The 13,439-nt window shown below is 31.8% G+C and overlaps 1 protein-coding gene across 3 annotated transcripts; it reads left to right on the top strand.

The window, feature by feature from the left end:
- Positions 1-3,222: 3,222 nt before the first annotated feature.
- On the top strand, positions 3,223-12,340 carry LOC110703927 (pyruvate dehydrogenase E1 component subunit beta-1, mitochondrial). Of its 3 annotated transcripts, none has more exons than XM_021881723.1 (15): positions 3,223-3,451; positions 3,733-3,805; positions 3,939-3,992; positions 4,568-4,648; positions 4,751-4,777; positions 4,883-4,945; positions 5,080-5,166; positions 7,465-7,590; positions 10,033-10,166; positions 10,263-10,335; positions 10,420-10,485; positions 10,595-10,633; positions 10,746-10,870; positions 11,474-11,588; positions 12,063-12,340. In XM_021881723.1, the coding sequence occupies exons 2-15, from the start codon at positions 3,752-3,754 to the stop codon at positions 12,111-12,113; spliced, it is 1,095 nt and encodes a 364-aa protein (XP_021737415.1). In that variant the 5' UTR covers positions 3,223-3,451; positions 3,733-3,751; the 3' UTR covers positions 12,114-12,340. The 3 variants fall into 3 exon arrangements, with proteins under 3 accessions (XP_021737415.1, XP_021737414.1, XP_021737416.1); XM_021881722.1 differs by having other exon boundaries at positions 3,224-3,451; positions 3,730-3,805; XM_021881724.1 differs by lacking the exon at positions 3,733-3,805 and having other exon boundaries at positions 3,227-3,451.
- The last annotated feature ends 1,099 nt before the right edge of the window (positions 12,341-13,439 follow it).

Here is a 13,439-nt window from a genome sequence, read left to right as displayed (position 1 = left end):
CAAAGAAAATTAATTGAAATAATTTTACCATCAATCTGTATAAATTTATGCAACATACTATTTTATCACAAAATATATATTAGATTAGATAAATAGACAAATTAATTGGAATACATATTCCATTGATGAGAAGAAATTGTTAAATTATTACGGTTTAAACTTTATAACTAGTGTGTGTTCCGGGCAATGCCCCGGATTGCTAGTTTGTACTTCTTTAATTTAATAATTATGTTCAACTGTTGTACAGCTAGTGTGTGATTTAGGCATTGTCTCGGATGTTACCTTTTTTTTTTTTTTTTAACTTCATATATATTTATTTTCTAATTTTGTGAAAAATAAATAAATAAAATAACCACTAATTTAAAAGAAATATATAATGGTAAATATGTGAAATTTAAAACACTAATAAAAGTTGGTTGAGATGGTAAGTGTGTAGCATTTATTTGTTTGAGGTAAGCTTACATGTCGTTGATGTGGCATTGTGACATGTTGTCATATACATTGAAGATAACCGTTCCATTAAAAAAAACGCCTTTTAATATATAGTATAGATTTAGTATGTCTACTTAATGTCGCCTAAATAGCATGTCAATAAGATTTATTGAAAAAAAGGGAAGTGCAACTTAGAATAGCCATCCCATGTTGTAATGTGACTATGTAGTAACTAGTAATAAGTCGTTTAATTTGCAGACTATTTGTATGTTGTATCATTGTATGCAATGGTTTTTGTGGGGTTTTGGCCTTTAGTACTACTATCGACTTTTATATCTTCAATACTATGTGCAAGCCCTTGAGGAACTTGTGCAGATATATACCATTTTTTTAAATAAAGAAATTAAGTGTACCACCTTTTATTAAGTTAAGACACTGTCAATGAATCTTGGTAATAAAAAGTTATTCAAGTATAATTCAAAGTGAAATTAATTGAGGAAAAATATAAAAGTTTACAATTTTTTTAAAAAACAATATCTATAGTCACTCTATATGTTACAACTTGCACAGTAATACCATTGTTGAATTACAAATTTATAACATTAAAGAACAAATAATGAAATTCAGCAAAAATGATTTTGTTAACCTAAAAATTAAATCTTATTCAATATTTGTAAACTTGGAATATATATATATATATATATATATATATATATATATATATATATAGAAAGCAAAACTTAACAAATGAACAGTTTAAAAATCAAAACATTGCATCTATTGGAAAATGGAGGTAGGCCCTATTTTTTTTGAGCTTCTAGGCAGAGCAGAGCAGATTTCTGCAGAAGAGCAGAGCATATTTCAAGATAGCATAACAGAGCAGAGCATATTTCAACATTATTATTATTGTTATTATTATTATTATTTATTATTATTTATTATTATTATTATTATTTATTATTATTTATATAGAAATTGGTGGGGAGCTGGGATACAATCTGGGCCACCATCCCTCTAGTTATAGCGAAGTCGATCCTGCTGAATATGTGAGCAGCTGCACGAGCACCAATATCTTGAGTCTTAGCGAACACCTGAACCCGCTTCAGCAATGCTAAAGCATCCTTCTCTAATTCCCCCAACGAAGAAAAGGAGAAAGGAAGCCCTGCAACGCGCCCTATATTATTATTATTATTATTATTATTATTATTATTATTATTATTATTATTATTATTATTATTATTATTATTATTATCAAGTGCATATACCATTGATTTAGGTGAGTAAAAACATTAATAAATGTGTACCATATTTAACATGTTAAGAGTAGAAAGATATAAGACAACGTTTTACTTATATTTATTTCACAAAAATTTTAAAATAAAATGATTTAATGAGTAATAATAATTTTACTTATAAATATGTCTTAATCATATATTTTTAACCCTCAAAATAATAATGATATACAAAGTACTACTTGAAACAATCTCTCTCCTTTTTTTTAAAAAAATTCTTAAATTGTATGGAAAGATTTGAAAAATAATTCAACTCAATGAATTAACAATCAATACCCACATAAATTGTTTCTACACATTGTGATTCTAATATCAAATGTTTATAAAAATAAATTTTTATTATTATCATTTATTTTTTTGAAAGAATTGTTATAATTATTAGAAATTATTAATTAATAATATTGTTAACTATTTATTCTTAAAAGTTTGAATTATTAAATATTTTTATTGATAATTATTATTAATAATTATTATTATGATTAATTACTGTTATGATTAATAAATATTAATTATTATTAATATTAATAACTATTAATTATTATTAATATTACTAATTATTAAAATTATTTTTAACATTAATAATTATTAAAATTATTCAAAATAATAAATTATTATCATCAATACAATATTAATTATTATTATAATTGAATATTAATTATTATTATTAATTATTACTTGAAAATAAAGTAGAGCAGATCAGATTTCTTTTGAGTAGAGCAGATTTGATTTGAACAGAGAAGAGCAGCTCTGGGGCTGTAGTGTATGATAGTAAGATCTATTGTGAAATGGAAGTAGTGTATGATAGTAAGAATTAAGAATATCATTTTTCAACTATTAATCATAGCCTTCTAAATTATGTCTTGTAACACGAATTAACACGACTACATTTTAATTTGTAAAAATGAAAAGGGCTATAAAAAACTTCAACTCTATTCACAAATATTTAAACCCAAGCTTTCCTGTAATCAACTCACGAAGAATTCAAACCAAGCTGAAATTTCTCACAAACCATCTAAACTCATTTACACCCCTAATTACAATACGAAAGCACAAAGCAATTTTTTTTTTTGAGGGGAAACGCTACAAAGCAAGTAATTTTACCAAAGCAACAAGGTGAGTTGAGGCCAGATGTTGCTGAAGCTTTGGGAGCGAGACAGTTGTTATCAATTGCTATTGATTCAAGTATTACCAAGCTAATACTTGAGTCTGACTGCCTGAAGCTCATTCATCATCTGAAGACTAGGAAGATTGAAAATTCTTATTTTGGTCGTATTGTAAGTGACATCTTGTTTTTGTCTTGGAGATGTACTTCGATTAGTTTTCGCCATATGGATAGGAATGGCAATGGTGTTGCTCATAGACTTGCGTTTGTTTGTAGGAACTTTGATGAGATGAGAGAGTGGATTGAAGAAGTCCCGACGTGTGTGTCAAATCTGTTGTTTTTGACTCCATAAAGTTGATCAGTGTTTTGCCAAAAAAAAAAAAAAAAAAAAAAAAAAAGTAATTTAAACAATTGACTCTTCCTTGAATCAAACAGCCAATAATTATAATTAAAAAAAGCAAGATTTCTTCTTTAAAAAAAAAACAATAAAATAAAATAAAAAAACTTGTAAAAAAAAGACAAATGAACGAATAAACAGTCGTATTCATCCGCCGATACCAACACCAATAGCCGCCAATTCACCGCAAACCCAGTCTTCTCACTTTCTCTCTCCTCCCTCACCAAGGTCAGTTCTCTCTCACTACTTTCTCTCTCTACATTTTCTCTCTCTACATTTTCGCATTCAATAGATTTAACTACCACCATTTTCACCTAACTACTATACTATATCTTCACCAACATTCTATTCTTCTAGTACTTTTCATTGACTTTCTCTTAATTTGATTCTGGAAAAAAGAAAAAAGAAAAATTCTATTTTCATCGAATTTTGATTTTTCCAGATTTGTTCAAATTTTTGGTTTGATTCTCCGATCTATTCGATTTATGTTGCATTGTTTGTTGTAGAAGTTGAATTGTAAGAGTATCAATGTCTTGGCTTGTTAAGCAAGTTGTTAACAATGGAAGTCTTCAGTATTCTTCGGTATTTTTGCTATTTTTTTTTTTATTTTTTTTTTGTAAAAGTTATTGTTGCAATTGTAGAAATATTGCAATTGTTGAATTTTGATTGATGTAGATTTATTTATATATTTTTTGCTTAAATTATTTTTTTGCAGAGAATTCGGGCTTTACAACATGCTGCTAGGACTTTTGCAACTGCAGGAAAAGAGGTGATTTAATCATTATATTTATTTTTGAATTCTTAATTTGGCAATTGGATTTGTGTGCTTGTGAAATTTGCAGTAATTGATTTCGCGCATTGTAAGTGTAATTTTATTGCAGTTCGGATTGCGATTTGTCAACGATTTGATTAGGTTGTAATTGGATAGGTTACAAATTGCTGGTTGCTGATTTTTGTTTGAGTAGAAAGGTGTTTGGCTAATTATGCGGATGAGTCCTTTTCTGCTGTTCAATTGTGGAAAAGTTGGATTTATTTAGCTTGGTTTGCTGTTTGTTACAAAATTATGGTTTGGGATCTGATTAGGGTTGTTGAACGAGGTGCATTATACTTGAGTGTCGGACAACATCTTCACGTGTAAATTGGTTTTAGGTTAGCATACATTGCGTGTTTGTACATTATAAGAGGAGTTCTTGCCTTCATTAAGTCTGTTTGTTCTTCCAATTATGCACGATAGGATCTTTGTTTGTATATAAATCGCTATTTTCATGTTTTTGCACAATTCCTTCTTGATTTAGTGATCCTTTTTTCGGACTTTTTGATGACGCAATGTTATGGACTTTGCAGATGACAGTCAGGGATGCTCTAAATTCTGCATTAGATGAAGAAATGAGTGCAGATCCTAGTGTCTTTGTGATGGGTGAAGAGGTACTGTGTAAATACTATTGGATGTCTGTATTTTCTGCTCTTTATACCGAATGTGATTTGTGGAAGTTAATGCTGAATATGTTTTCTTTTGCACACAAACAGGTTGGTGAATACCAAGGAGCCTACAAGGTTAGAATTTCACTATTCTGTCCACTTTTTATGTCTTGGATTGTTGCTTTCGCCATTAAAAGTATTCTGCTCACATATGTCTTTTCTGTTATAATTTTGCATCAGATAACCAAAGGGCTTTTGGACAAGTTTGGTCCAGAAAGGGTTATTGATACTCCAATTACAGAGGTTTTTCCTTGAACTACATAGATGTTATTCATTTATTTTCATTTGATTTGTAAATAATGAATAAATTTTCCCTCTTAAACTGCTTTTCACATGCTGTAGTCAATCAGAGATTTATATGTTATATGGTTGTGCAGGCTGGCTTTGCTGGTATTGGAGTTGGTGCAGCATACAAAGGACTCAGACCTGTTATTGAATTTATGACATTTAACTTCTCGATGCAGGTAAGAAACTTTTTATTGGCAGTTTTGTTTCTATTTTGTTGGTTAGAAGGGTGAGTGAAGGATAATTTCAGGAGAACGTAGAAGTGTATAACTATGGCTTATAATTTATTTGCTATTGAATTTGATTATCCTGGTTTAAGTCAACCACAATTATTAGCCTGTAGTCAAAATTTATGTGCTGGGAAATCGGTTTAGAGGTAGATTGAATTAAAAATGAATTTAACTGAATAATTTCATGAGGAACTAAAATTTTAACCTAGTCTCATAGCTCTTTTAATAGCCGTGTTGCTTTAATGAGATTATTCTATTCTTCAAAACAGTGTGCTGCAGTTTAAGAACAGGATTTTCACTTTTCAGCTGCTGCTTGAACTTCTTTAAATTTTATGTCATAATTTCTTTATAGCTTGTTTGTTGGTTTTTATAAACTCGAACGAAATCCATCCACTAGTAACAAACTCGTGTGAAACAGGAACAGTGGATTTTAACTAAACCCAAGTTAACAATTTGAAACACAGTTGGGGTCTTGTCTTGTCTTGGGGCAAAATCAACGAGTATTCTTTGTATCCAAAGAGCCTCTTGGAACAGCCTTATGACCCAAATGGTCGTACATGACTTGTACAGTACGGTTGTGCTACTAATTCTAAATCTGACATTTATCAATGGCATATGTTTTTAATGATATATGGATTTTGAATATGTTCAATTACTCTTGGAAGACTAATTGGATTTGAACCGTCCTGGATTACTTGCATCACTTTCCTTATTATAAAAAAAGAAACGCTTCACTCACATCCTCAAAACGTGATGACATGTTTCCCACTAACTCCCCTTGATCCTTTTTTCTCTTCCCATTTTGAATGTTTGGTGAGATAAATGTTTTGTGTTGTGCCAATAGAAGTGTTACGACTAGTTCGGGACACAGGGAATATTATTATTAGTCTTCTAGGTTCAATCCCACACCGTTTAAGGTGTCAGTGTGACATAAATCACTTCTACACCCTTGGAAATTTCTGCTTTGCTATTTTTTATTAGTTGCTAATATGTGATACTCAAATGAAGCTACTTTAACGAGTTTTTATTTCTTGTATATCATACGTGGTTGCTACAACTACCATATGAAAGTAGTCTTTGATGTACTCTTAACAAGTATTAACACGTTGTTTGGATTGAGAAAATTTGAGGGAAAGGAAGAGAAGAGAAAAGAAGGGATCTATCTTCCCTTGTTTGAGTACCATTTGGTAGGAGTGAAGGAAAGAGAAATGGAAAAATTCAATTTCCCTACCTCTTTAATAACTAAGTCCTTCAATTGTTGGAAAGATTTGGAGGGCAAATGTAATCTTACCTTCTCCCTCCCTTCCTCTCTTCCCCATTCCTTCTTCTTTCCTCCCTTCCCTTTTCCTTCAACTTTTTGATCCAAACAAACTGTAAGCGTCTGGTCTTGTTTGTTTTTCTTTTCCTTGTGCTTGCCAACAGTCTTGTTTTGTGAATAGGATTTAACTCCGCTTGCATCTTTATTGGGTTATTGGCATTCAAGAGACTCTTGACCTGGCTTTTGGCGAATGATGCAATGATTATTCTCTTCCTAGTCTACCTGTACCATGATGAATATAATTCGATGAACAATCTCCTTTCTTGCTGTGACTTCTTTAGTATCATCCTTGATCTGTTGATCAGTTTTGGACATATATTTTTGTGATATTATCATAACAGGTTTCTCAGCCTTCTTAACAGCTGCATAGCTTATATTTCAGGATTCTCTTAATGCTAGTGCTGCAACTTTATATATATATATATATATATATATATATATATATATATATATATATATATATATATATATATATATATATATATATATATTTGGTGCTCACATAGGACAGTGATGTCGATGAAATTTGTCCTAAGGATTTTCTTCTCTTTCTAAGCTACCTGGCTTTAACTGTGCTGCAACTTACTAATATGAACTACAATTTTGCACGTTTGAACTGACACTCACAAACATCTCACAAATCACAATTAACACTTTAATTTTGGTATCTCGCTGATAATGAAACCCAAATTGTTCGGAAAAGAAAAATCAAAGCCCCTTCTTTGTAGACACATTTCAATGTTGTCTTATGTTTTTCTTCAATAAAATTTACCATTAATATTGAAGTGTTCTTTTCTACTGGTTAGAATTTCCCATTCATACTACTTATTAAAATATTATAATATGGTTATATTCTACTAATGTGGAAATCTCATACCTTCTATTTTATCTATGATGATGCTGACATAGTCTATTCCTATGTGTAACAGGCGATTGATCACATTATAAATTCCGCTGCAAAATCAAACTATATGTCAGCCGGTCAGATATCTGTACCCATTGTTTTCAGAGGTCCAAATGGTGCTGCTGCTGGAGTTGGTGCTCAACATTCTCAGGTTTAATTTTCATTGCCTCTGTTCAGAAAGTTTGGGATTTTCATTGCGACCTGTATGTTACTTGGTTATCTTTCTCTTAAAATTGCCTCAACATCAGGCATAATGGGCGCTGTAGTCTGTTGATATCTGAATCTTCAAGGAACTTTCCCAGATGCCTAACATGTTCTCTGCATTCTGGAGAAGGGTGTGGAGTTGATCTTTGAATATTTTAGCATGACATTGGAGCTTTATTAGTCCTTGAAAGAATCTTTGAAGTACTTCCTTTGGGGGAAGCTGCAAAATTAATTGCAACATTACTTAATTTGGACAATGGTTCTCTCTATGTCTTCTTACCACATGGGTTCTTTTTTTATTTCTCCCTCTCCTCAATTAAAACACCATGCATCCCTTTTACATTACAATTAAAAGAGAAAGGAGGAAGTATTTATGGTGATGGCTGATAACGTTTCTCTCTGGCTCTTTTCTTGATTGACATCTCAATGTGTTTATTAATCCCACGTCTTCTGGTTGAAATTTTGGTGAGCTTGTCATGATATACATGATTTGGTCCTAGGTTCTCAGGACTAAATGAGTATCATTAATTCCACAAAGTGTGAGAAGTAGAATAATGGTTGCTCTTAGCTATTCCAGCAAACATAAAACCCATCTGTTACAATTGCATCATGCAAAAACCAAGGAGTTTCCATGAGAATCCTCTTACATCTTCCATATGGGTAGGTCAGTTTCAGAACAGCAACTCTGGGTTATCTTGTGTTATTACAGCTATTTTATAAAATATCAAGGAAGAATTATGGGTTTTTAACATAAGATAATTAGCTCTGGTGCTGAAACCTTTATCCAAGCCCTTTATCACTAATGCCCTTAGCCTTGAAGATCACCATGGTCAGCTGTTGCTTTTTGCTTGAGTAACAAATTTTCTTTCTACCCAAGTGGGCTGAATACACTCAAAGACTCGTCACCTGTAAACCCTGGCTTGGCTTCTTCTTCCACCATTGGTAGAAGTTACAAGGCATATGGTTTAGCTAGCATGTTTCCCATTAGCATATAAAAATCTGGTGTTTTATTCTCTTATTTCACAACTTTACAGAGTAGGATTGATTGTGCCATTCTCTTATACTAAATACTTTGTGCTCAATCTTGTTTTTTTTTTTTTTTTGACCAAAGTGCTCAATCATGATATCAACTCTTTTGTTGGGCACTTTTACCCTGTTAACATTCCCAATTTATCTGTTCCATTTTATATTTTAAATGTTTATTCTATCCATTGTCTGCGGTCAACTTTCAAGATAACTTAATATTTGAAGAAAATTTTATTGAGTACTCCCTCCGATCTTATTTGTTCTTTCTGTTTCACGATTAAGAAGTTTCAAAAAATTCTTCTCATTTGGAATCATCTATATATTGATAAAATATTCTCATTAATTTTTCTCTATTTATTTGGTGAATGTGCCAAAATTTTTACTAACTTTTTTTTTTTTTTTTAATTTTTTTTTTATAACAATTCTTCACTAATTGAATTTCCCCATATGATTCCAATTTGTGACCATCATTCTCTTTTCTTGTCTCACCACCCTTTTGTTTTTCTCATTTTGAATCAGGGAGTAAATTTGAATGAGAAAAAAAAAATTAAAGTAATAGAGATTCTTATTTTTTATCAAAAAAAATTGAAAAAAAAGGACATGCCTAATTACTGTGGTGTTTGGGAAGAGAGAATGATGATTAAAAATTGAAATCATGCAAGAGGAAATTCAATTAGTGGAAAATTATTAGAAAATTTGTATGGAAAAGAGAAAAAGGGTAATAACTTTTGGCACATTCACCAAAATTAAGGAAAATCAAAGGGAACTTTTTCCATATGTGGAAGATTCTAAATGGTTATCTATTTGAACCATCCTGAATGTGAAGAACAAAATGGTACGTAGAATCTCTATTATGTTAACTTTTTCTCTAACATTAACATTCATTTCTTAATTTACGCCCTGATTTGAAATGTGATGAACAAATAGGATTGGAGGGAGTATTTTGTAAAAAATTATTAAATTTTCTTGAATATTAGACTAATAGCAATTTAAATTTTGTAAGTCCCCATGTATCTAGTTTATAAAAATCCGTGGTCTAATATAGCTAGACCTTTAAAAGTCAAACTATTGCAATATATTTGAATGGGGCAAATACTGTATTATATTGTAACTGTATATTTTGATCAATCTTTTAATCTCTTTTAGTTGAGGAAATTTCGACAGCCTTATTTTCTTTTTTATTTGATATGATATTTTTCGACTCCCCCCCCCCACCTATACCTTTATTTTTGTACTTAAATTGTGTAATTCTCAGTATTTGAAAATCAGTCGAATCTCGTTGGTGATCAACTCAACCAATCTATCGGAATCTTTCATTTATAAATTAAAGTCATGGTTTATGCTTACTTTTATGCCTCTGCAGTGTTATGCAGCGTGGTACGGTTCATGCCCTGGTTTGAAGGTACTCTGTCCATATTCATCAGAAGATGCCCGAGGGTTACTTAAAGCTGCCATTAGGGATCCTGACCCTGTTGTTTTTCTGGAAAACGAGATACTGTAAGTGATGATACATATTTATTGTTTTTTTTTTTCTTTTCAATTGTGGATTTGTTCACCGTCTAAGTTACAAAATTTTGATATGTTTCTCTGTAGATATGGAGAATCCTTCCCTGTTTCAGAAGCAGTTCTCGACCCTAATTTCATCCTTCCAATTGGGAAAGCAAAGGTTCTATGATTTTCTTGATGATATATCTCAATTATTGAACATAGATTGATAAAATTGCTTGACCAATTCTTTATTTTGATACAGGTAGAACGACAAGGAAAGGACGTCACAATCACAGCTTTCTCTAAGATGGTGGGCTATGCTCTGAAGGTACATTATTTCTTTTTAACGTCTTCCCTCAAATGTAGTACATCATTTTGTTCTTTTCACATTTTTCTGTGAACTATAGAGTGTATAACTTGACTTTCCTAAACTGCAGGCAGCTGACATTTTGGCAGAAGAAGGAATAAGTGCCGAGGTAACTTTTTTTTTTTTTGGTTCATTGATATTGCTGCATACTCTTCTTACTTTAGCATTGCTGCTTAATTTTGAGGACTCGAGGATATTATATGGCATCTTCTATTGTTCAGGTGATAAATCTACGTTCAATTCGTCCTCTTGACAGACCCACAATCAATGAATCTGTCAGGAAAACAAATAGGCTAGTAACTCTTGAAGAGGGTTTCCCGCAGCATGGAGTTGGTGCAGAAATCTGGTAATCATCACCTTGAATATACTTGTTTTTTCCTCCTTTTTCTTTAGTTTTCCCTGAACAAAGTTAATTTGTAATTGCTTGTATAACGTTCTATTTTTAGTTGATCTTTGTGCCATTGCTTCACTTATAATAAGGTGTGCTGCAATAACAGTGTCATGTGTCAATTGAGCTAATAAGACAATTTGGCACTGAGTTCTCAACTACACTTTTTCACTTCGGCCCCGTTTGGTTTGATGTAAAATGTTTTCATGGAAAATGATTTTCCCATTTTCACTTGTTTGGTTTGTGAAGGGGTGAAAAACAATTTTCCCAATGGTGGAAAATTACATTATTAATGATTGAAAACATTTTCCTTGAAGCCACATTTTCCTCTCTCCTCCTTACCTCCTTTTTTATTTCCCTCTCATCCATCCTCACATTGCCACTCCTATTTTTTACTTTTCTTGTGTGCAACCAAACAATGGAAAACTAATTTGCAATTGTGTTTTACTTTGAAAATTTGTTTCCATGAAAACTAATTTTTCATTGAAAATATTTTACATCAAACCAAATGGGGCCGTAAATCAACTATGTTTAACTAATTTTCTCTCTTTGTTTGTACAGTGCATCAGTTGTTGAAGATAGCTTTGCGTACCTAGATGCACCAATCGAAAGGATTAGTGGTGCTGACGTTCCTATGCCTTATGCACCAAATCTTGAAAGGATGGCCGTCCCACAGGTCCAAATTATATTTTCTTTATTGATCATAGTGAATTTGTTCTGTTTACGTCCTGGAAGTAGCACCTTTCAATCCTGCTATATTTATTTTATTTTAAGGGGTATTACAATATATAAATTAGCTCTTCATATATAACGCAAACTTGCCTGCAAGAATGAAGCAGTCAGTCCAACCAAGGTTTTAATGAAAAATTAAAGCTCGATTAAAGACAATGAAATTGATACTAGCCTGTAAATTACGACATTAAGTTGATTTCAGCATAGGCTATTAGGATGTGGTCAATAGTATCTAACTAGGTTGAGGGATTTGTTGCTTATACTAGTGGAGTAACTAATCTTTTGGGCAAGCTGGTCGTTTCTTGTACCTTATCGTCCCATGGTAGTGGAAAAAAAAAGTTGTGAATATATTCTAAACCCAGACATTTGTTATGTCATTTGTGTATAATTGTCTAATATCTGCCTTTCCATATTACAGATTGAGGATATTGTTCGAGCTGCCAAGCGAGCATGTCACAGATCAAAATGAACTGCTGAATACTGAATCTCAAATCAATCTATCAATTTTATCTAATTTCACACATTGATATTGATGTAATTTGTTATTTTTGCCACTGGTGTGGCTGCTTTGGTCAAAATTCAAGGACTAACTTTGTGTCCGAAATAAAATTTTGTAACATTAATCTGCCCAAAAATTTCCTGTGGTACCAACAAGAGCAATAGCTAATACAAAAGGTTGCGAAGTAATCAAATCAATGCAGCCTCATTTTTCTCAGTCAAGATAAGTTACTCGTATTGATTATTCTTTTGTAGAAAAAATAACTTATGTAACATACTTAAGTATCTAATTATTCTTCTTCAAAAAAAAAAAGTATCTGACTATTCTTTTGAATACTCTACCAACTCACTGGCAGGTAGCAGTCTCCATGATCGGTCTAATTCCTTCTTTATGCTCACTAATATGGTAATACTACAACGGCATCACCTTTGGTCACAACTCACTAGCTACTTACACTGTTACACACTCCCTTCGGCCACCACTATAAGTCGAGTAGAACTAATAAACAACACCTCAAAAGAATGTCACACTTCTCTCTATCCTCGTGCGGTTTTTACTGGGATGGATTTGGTGCAAGTTTGTTGCATCCGCACATATACATATACATATTAAGAGCACCCACAATGGGTAACTCACTAACCTCCCCACAACACTCTCTCTCATACTTTGGGGTAGCTCACCATTGTAAATGGTGACTTGTGAGTAACTCACCCCATGAGGCACTTCTCTCTTCCAGGTAACTGACAACATTGGACCGTGTGCAAGAATTTCATTATTTTAATTTTTTTTTGCTTTTTTGTTGTGTGAAACGACAACGTTTTGCTTAAAATTGCCTCATTGTTTACCTTGTGTTAGTACACTACAATGACACTTGAATAAATGTAGCTGTTGCATTATTTGCCAGAATTTTGTATAGATTTAAAAGGGTGAAATATCTTATAACGGTTTTTAAAAAAAAAAATCTACATTACTTTTCAAAAAAAAATTACCGTTGAGTTTGTCATAATTTTATCTATAAGTAGAGTCCAATATTGACATATTTTTTCACAAGTAAATTTTTACCTTTTCTCTATTAACACACAACATTCAATTTTCATATTGTCTAAACCCAAAAAATATTAACCCTACTTATGGGTCCTAATAATCCAAATCAAGGAAATAATTTTTACTCCCCAAACAATCCAAATTACCAAATGAATTCCAATTCTCCAAATTTTCAAGCTAATTTTCAATTTGACCCAAATACCCTTTCTAATCCGAATGTTCAAAAATGTTATATTATAACATTCCTAATCG

The sequence above is a fragment of the Chenopodium quinoa genome, unplaced genomic scaffold, assembly GCF_001683475.1.
Source record: "Chenopodium quinoa cultivar QQ74 unplaced genomic scaffold, ASM168347v1, whole genome shotgun sequence".
NCBI classification, from domain to species: domain Eukaryota; kingdom Viridiplantae; phylum Streptophyta; class Magnoliopsida; order Caryophyllales; family Amaranthaceae; genus Chenopodium; species Chenopodium quinoa.
The sequence above is the reverse complement of the archived record's forward strand: the minus strand, read 5'-3'. Positions and strand labels throughout refer to the sequence as shown.

Coding starts and splice junctions, on each gene's coding strand:
- LOC110703927 (XM_021881723.1), top strand. CDS start 3,752: ATGTCTTGGCTTGTTAAGCAAGTTGTTAACAATGGAAGTCTTCAGTAT. Junction 10,336..10,419: donor TTCCAATTGGGAAAGCAAAG/GTTCTATGATTT, acceptor ATTTTGATACAG/GTAGAACGACAAGGAAAGGA. Junction 11,589..12,062: donor AAAGGATGGCCGTCCCACAG/GTCCAAATTATA, acceptor TCCATATTACAG/ATTGAGGATATTGTTCGAGC.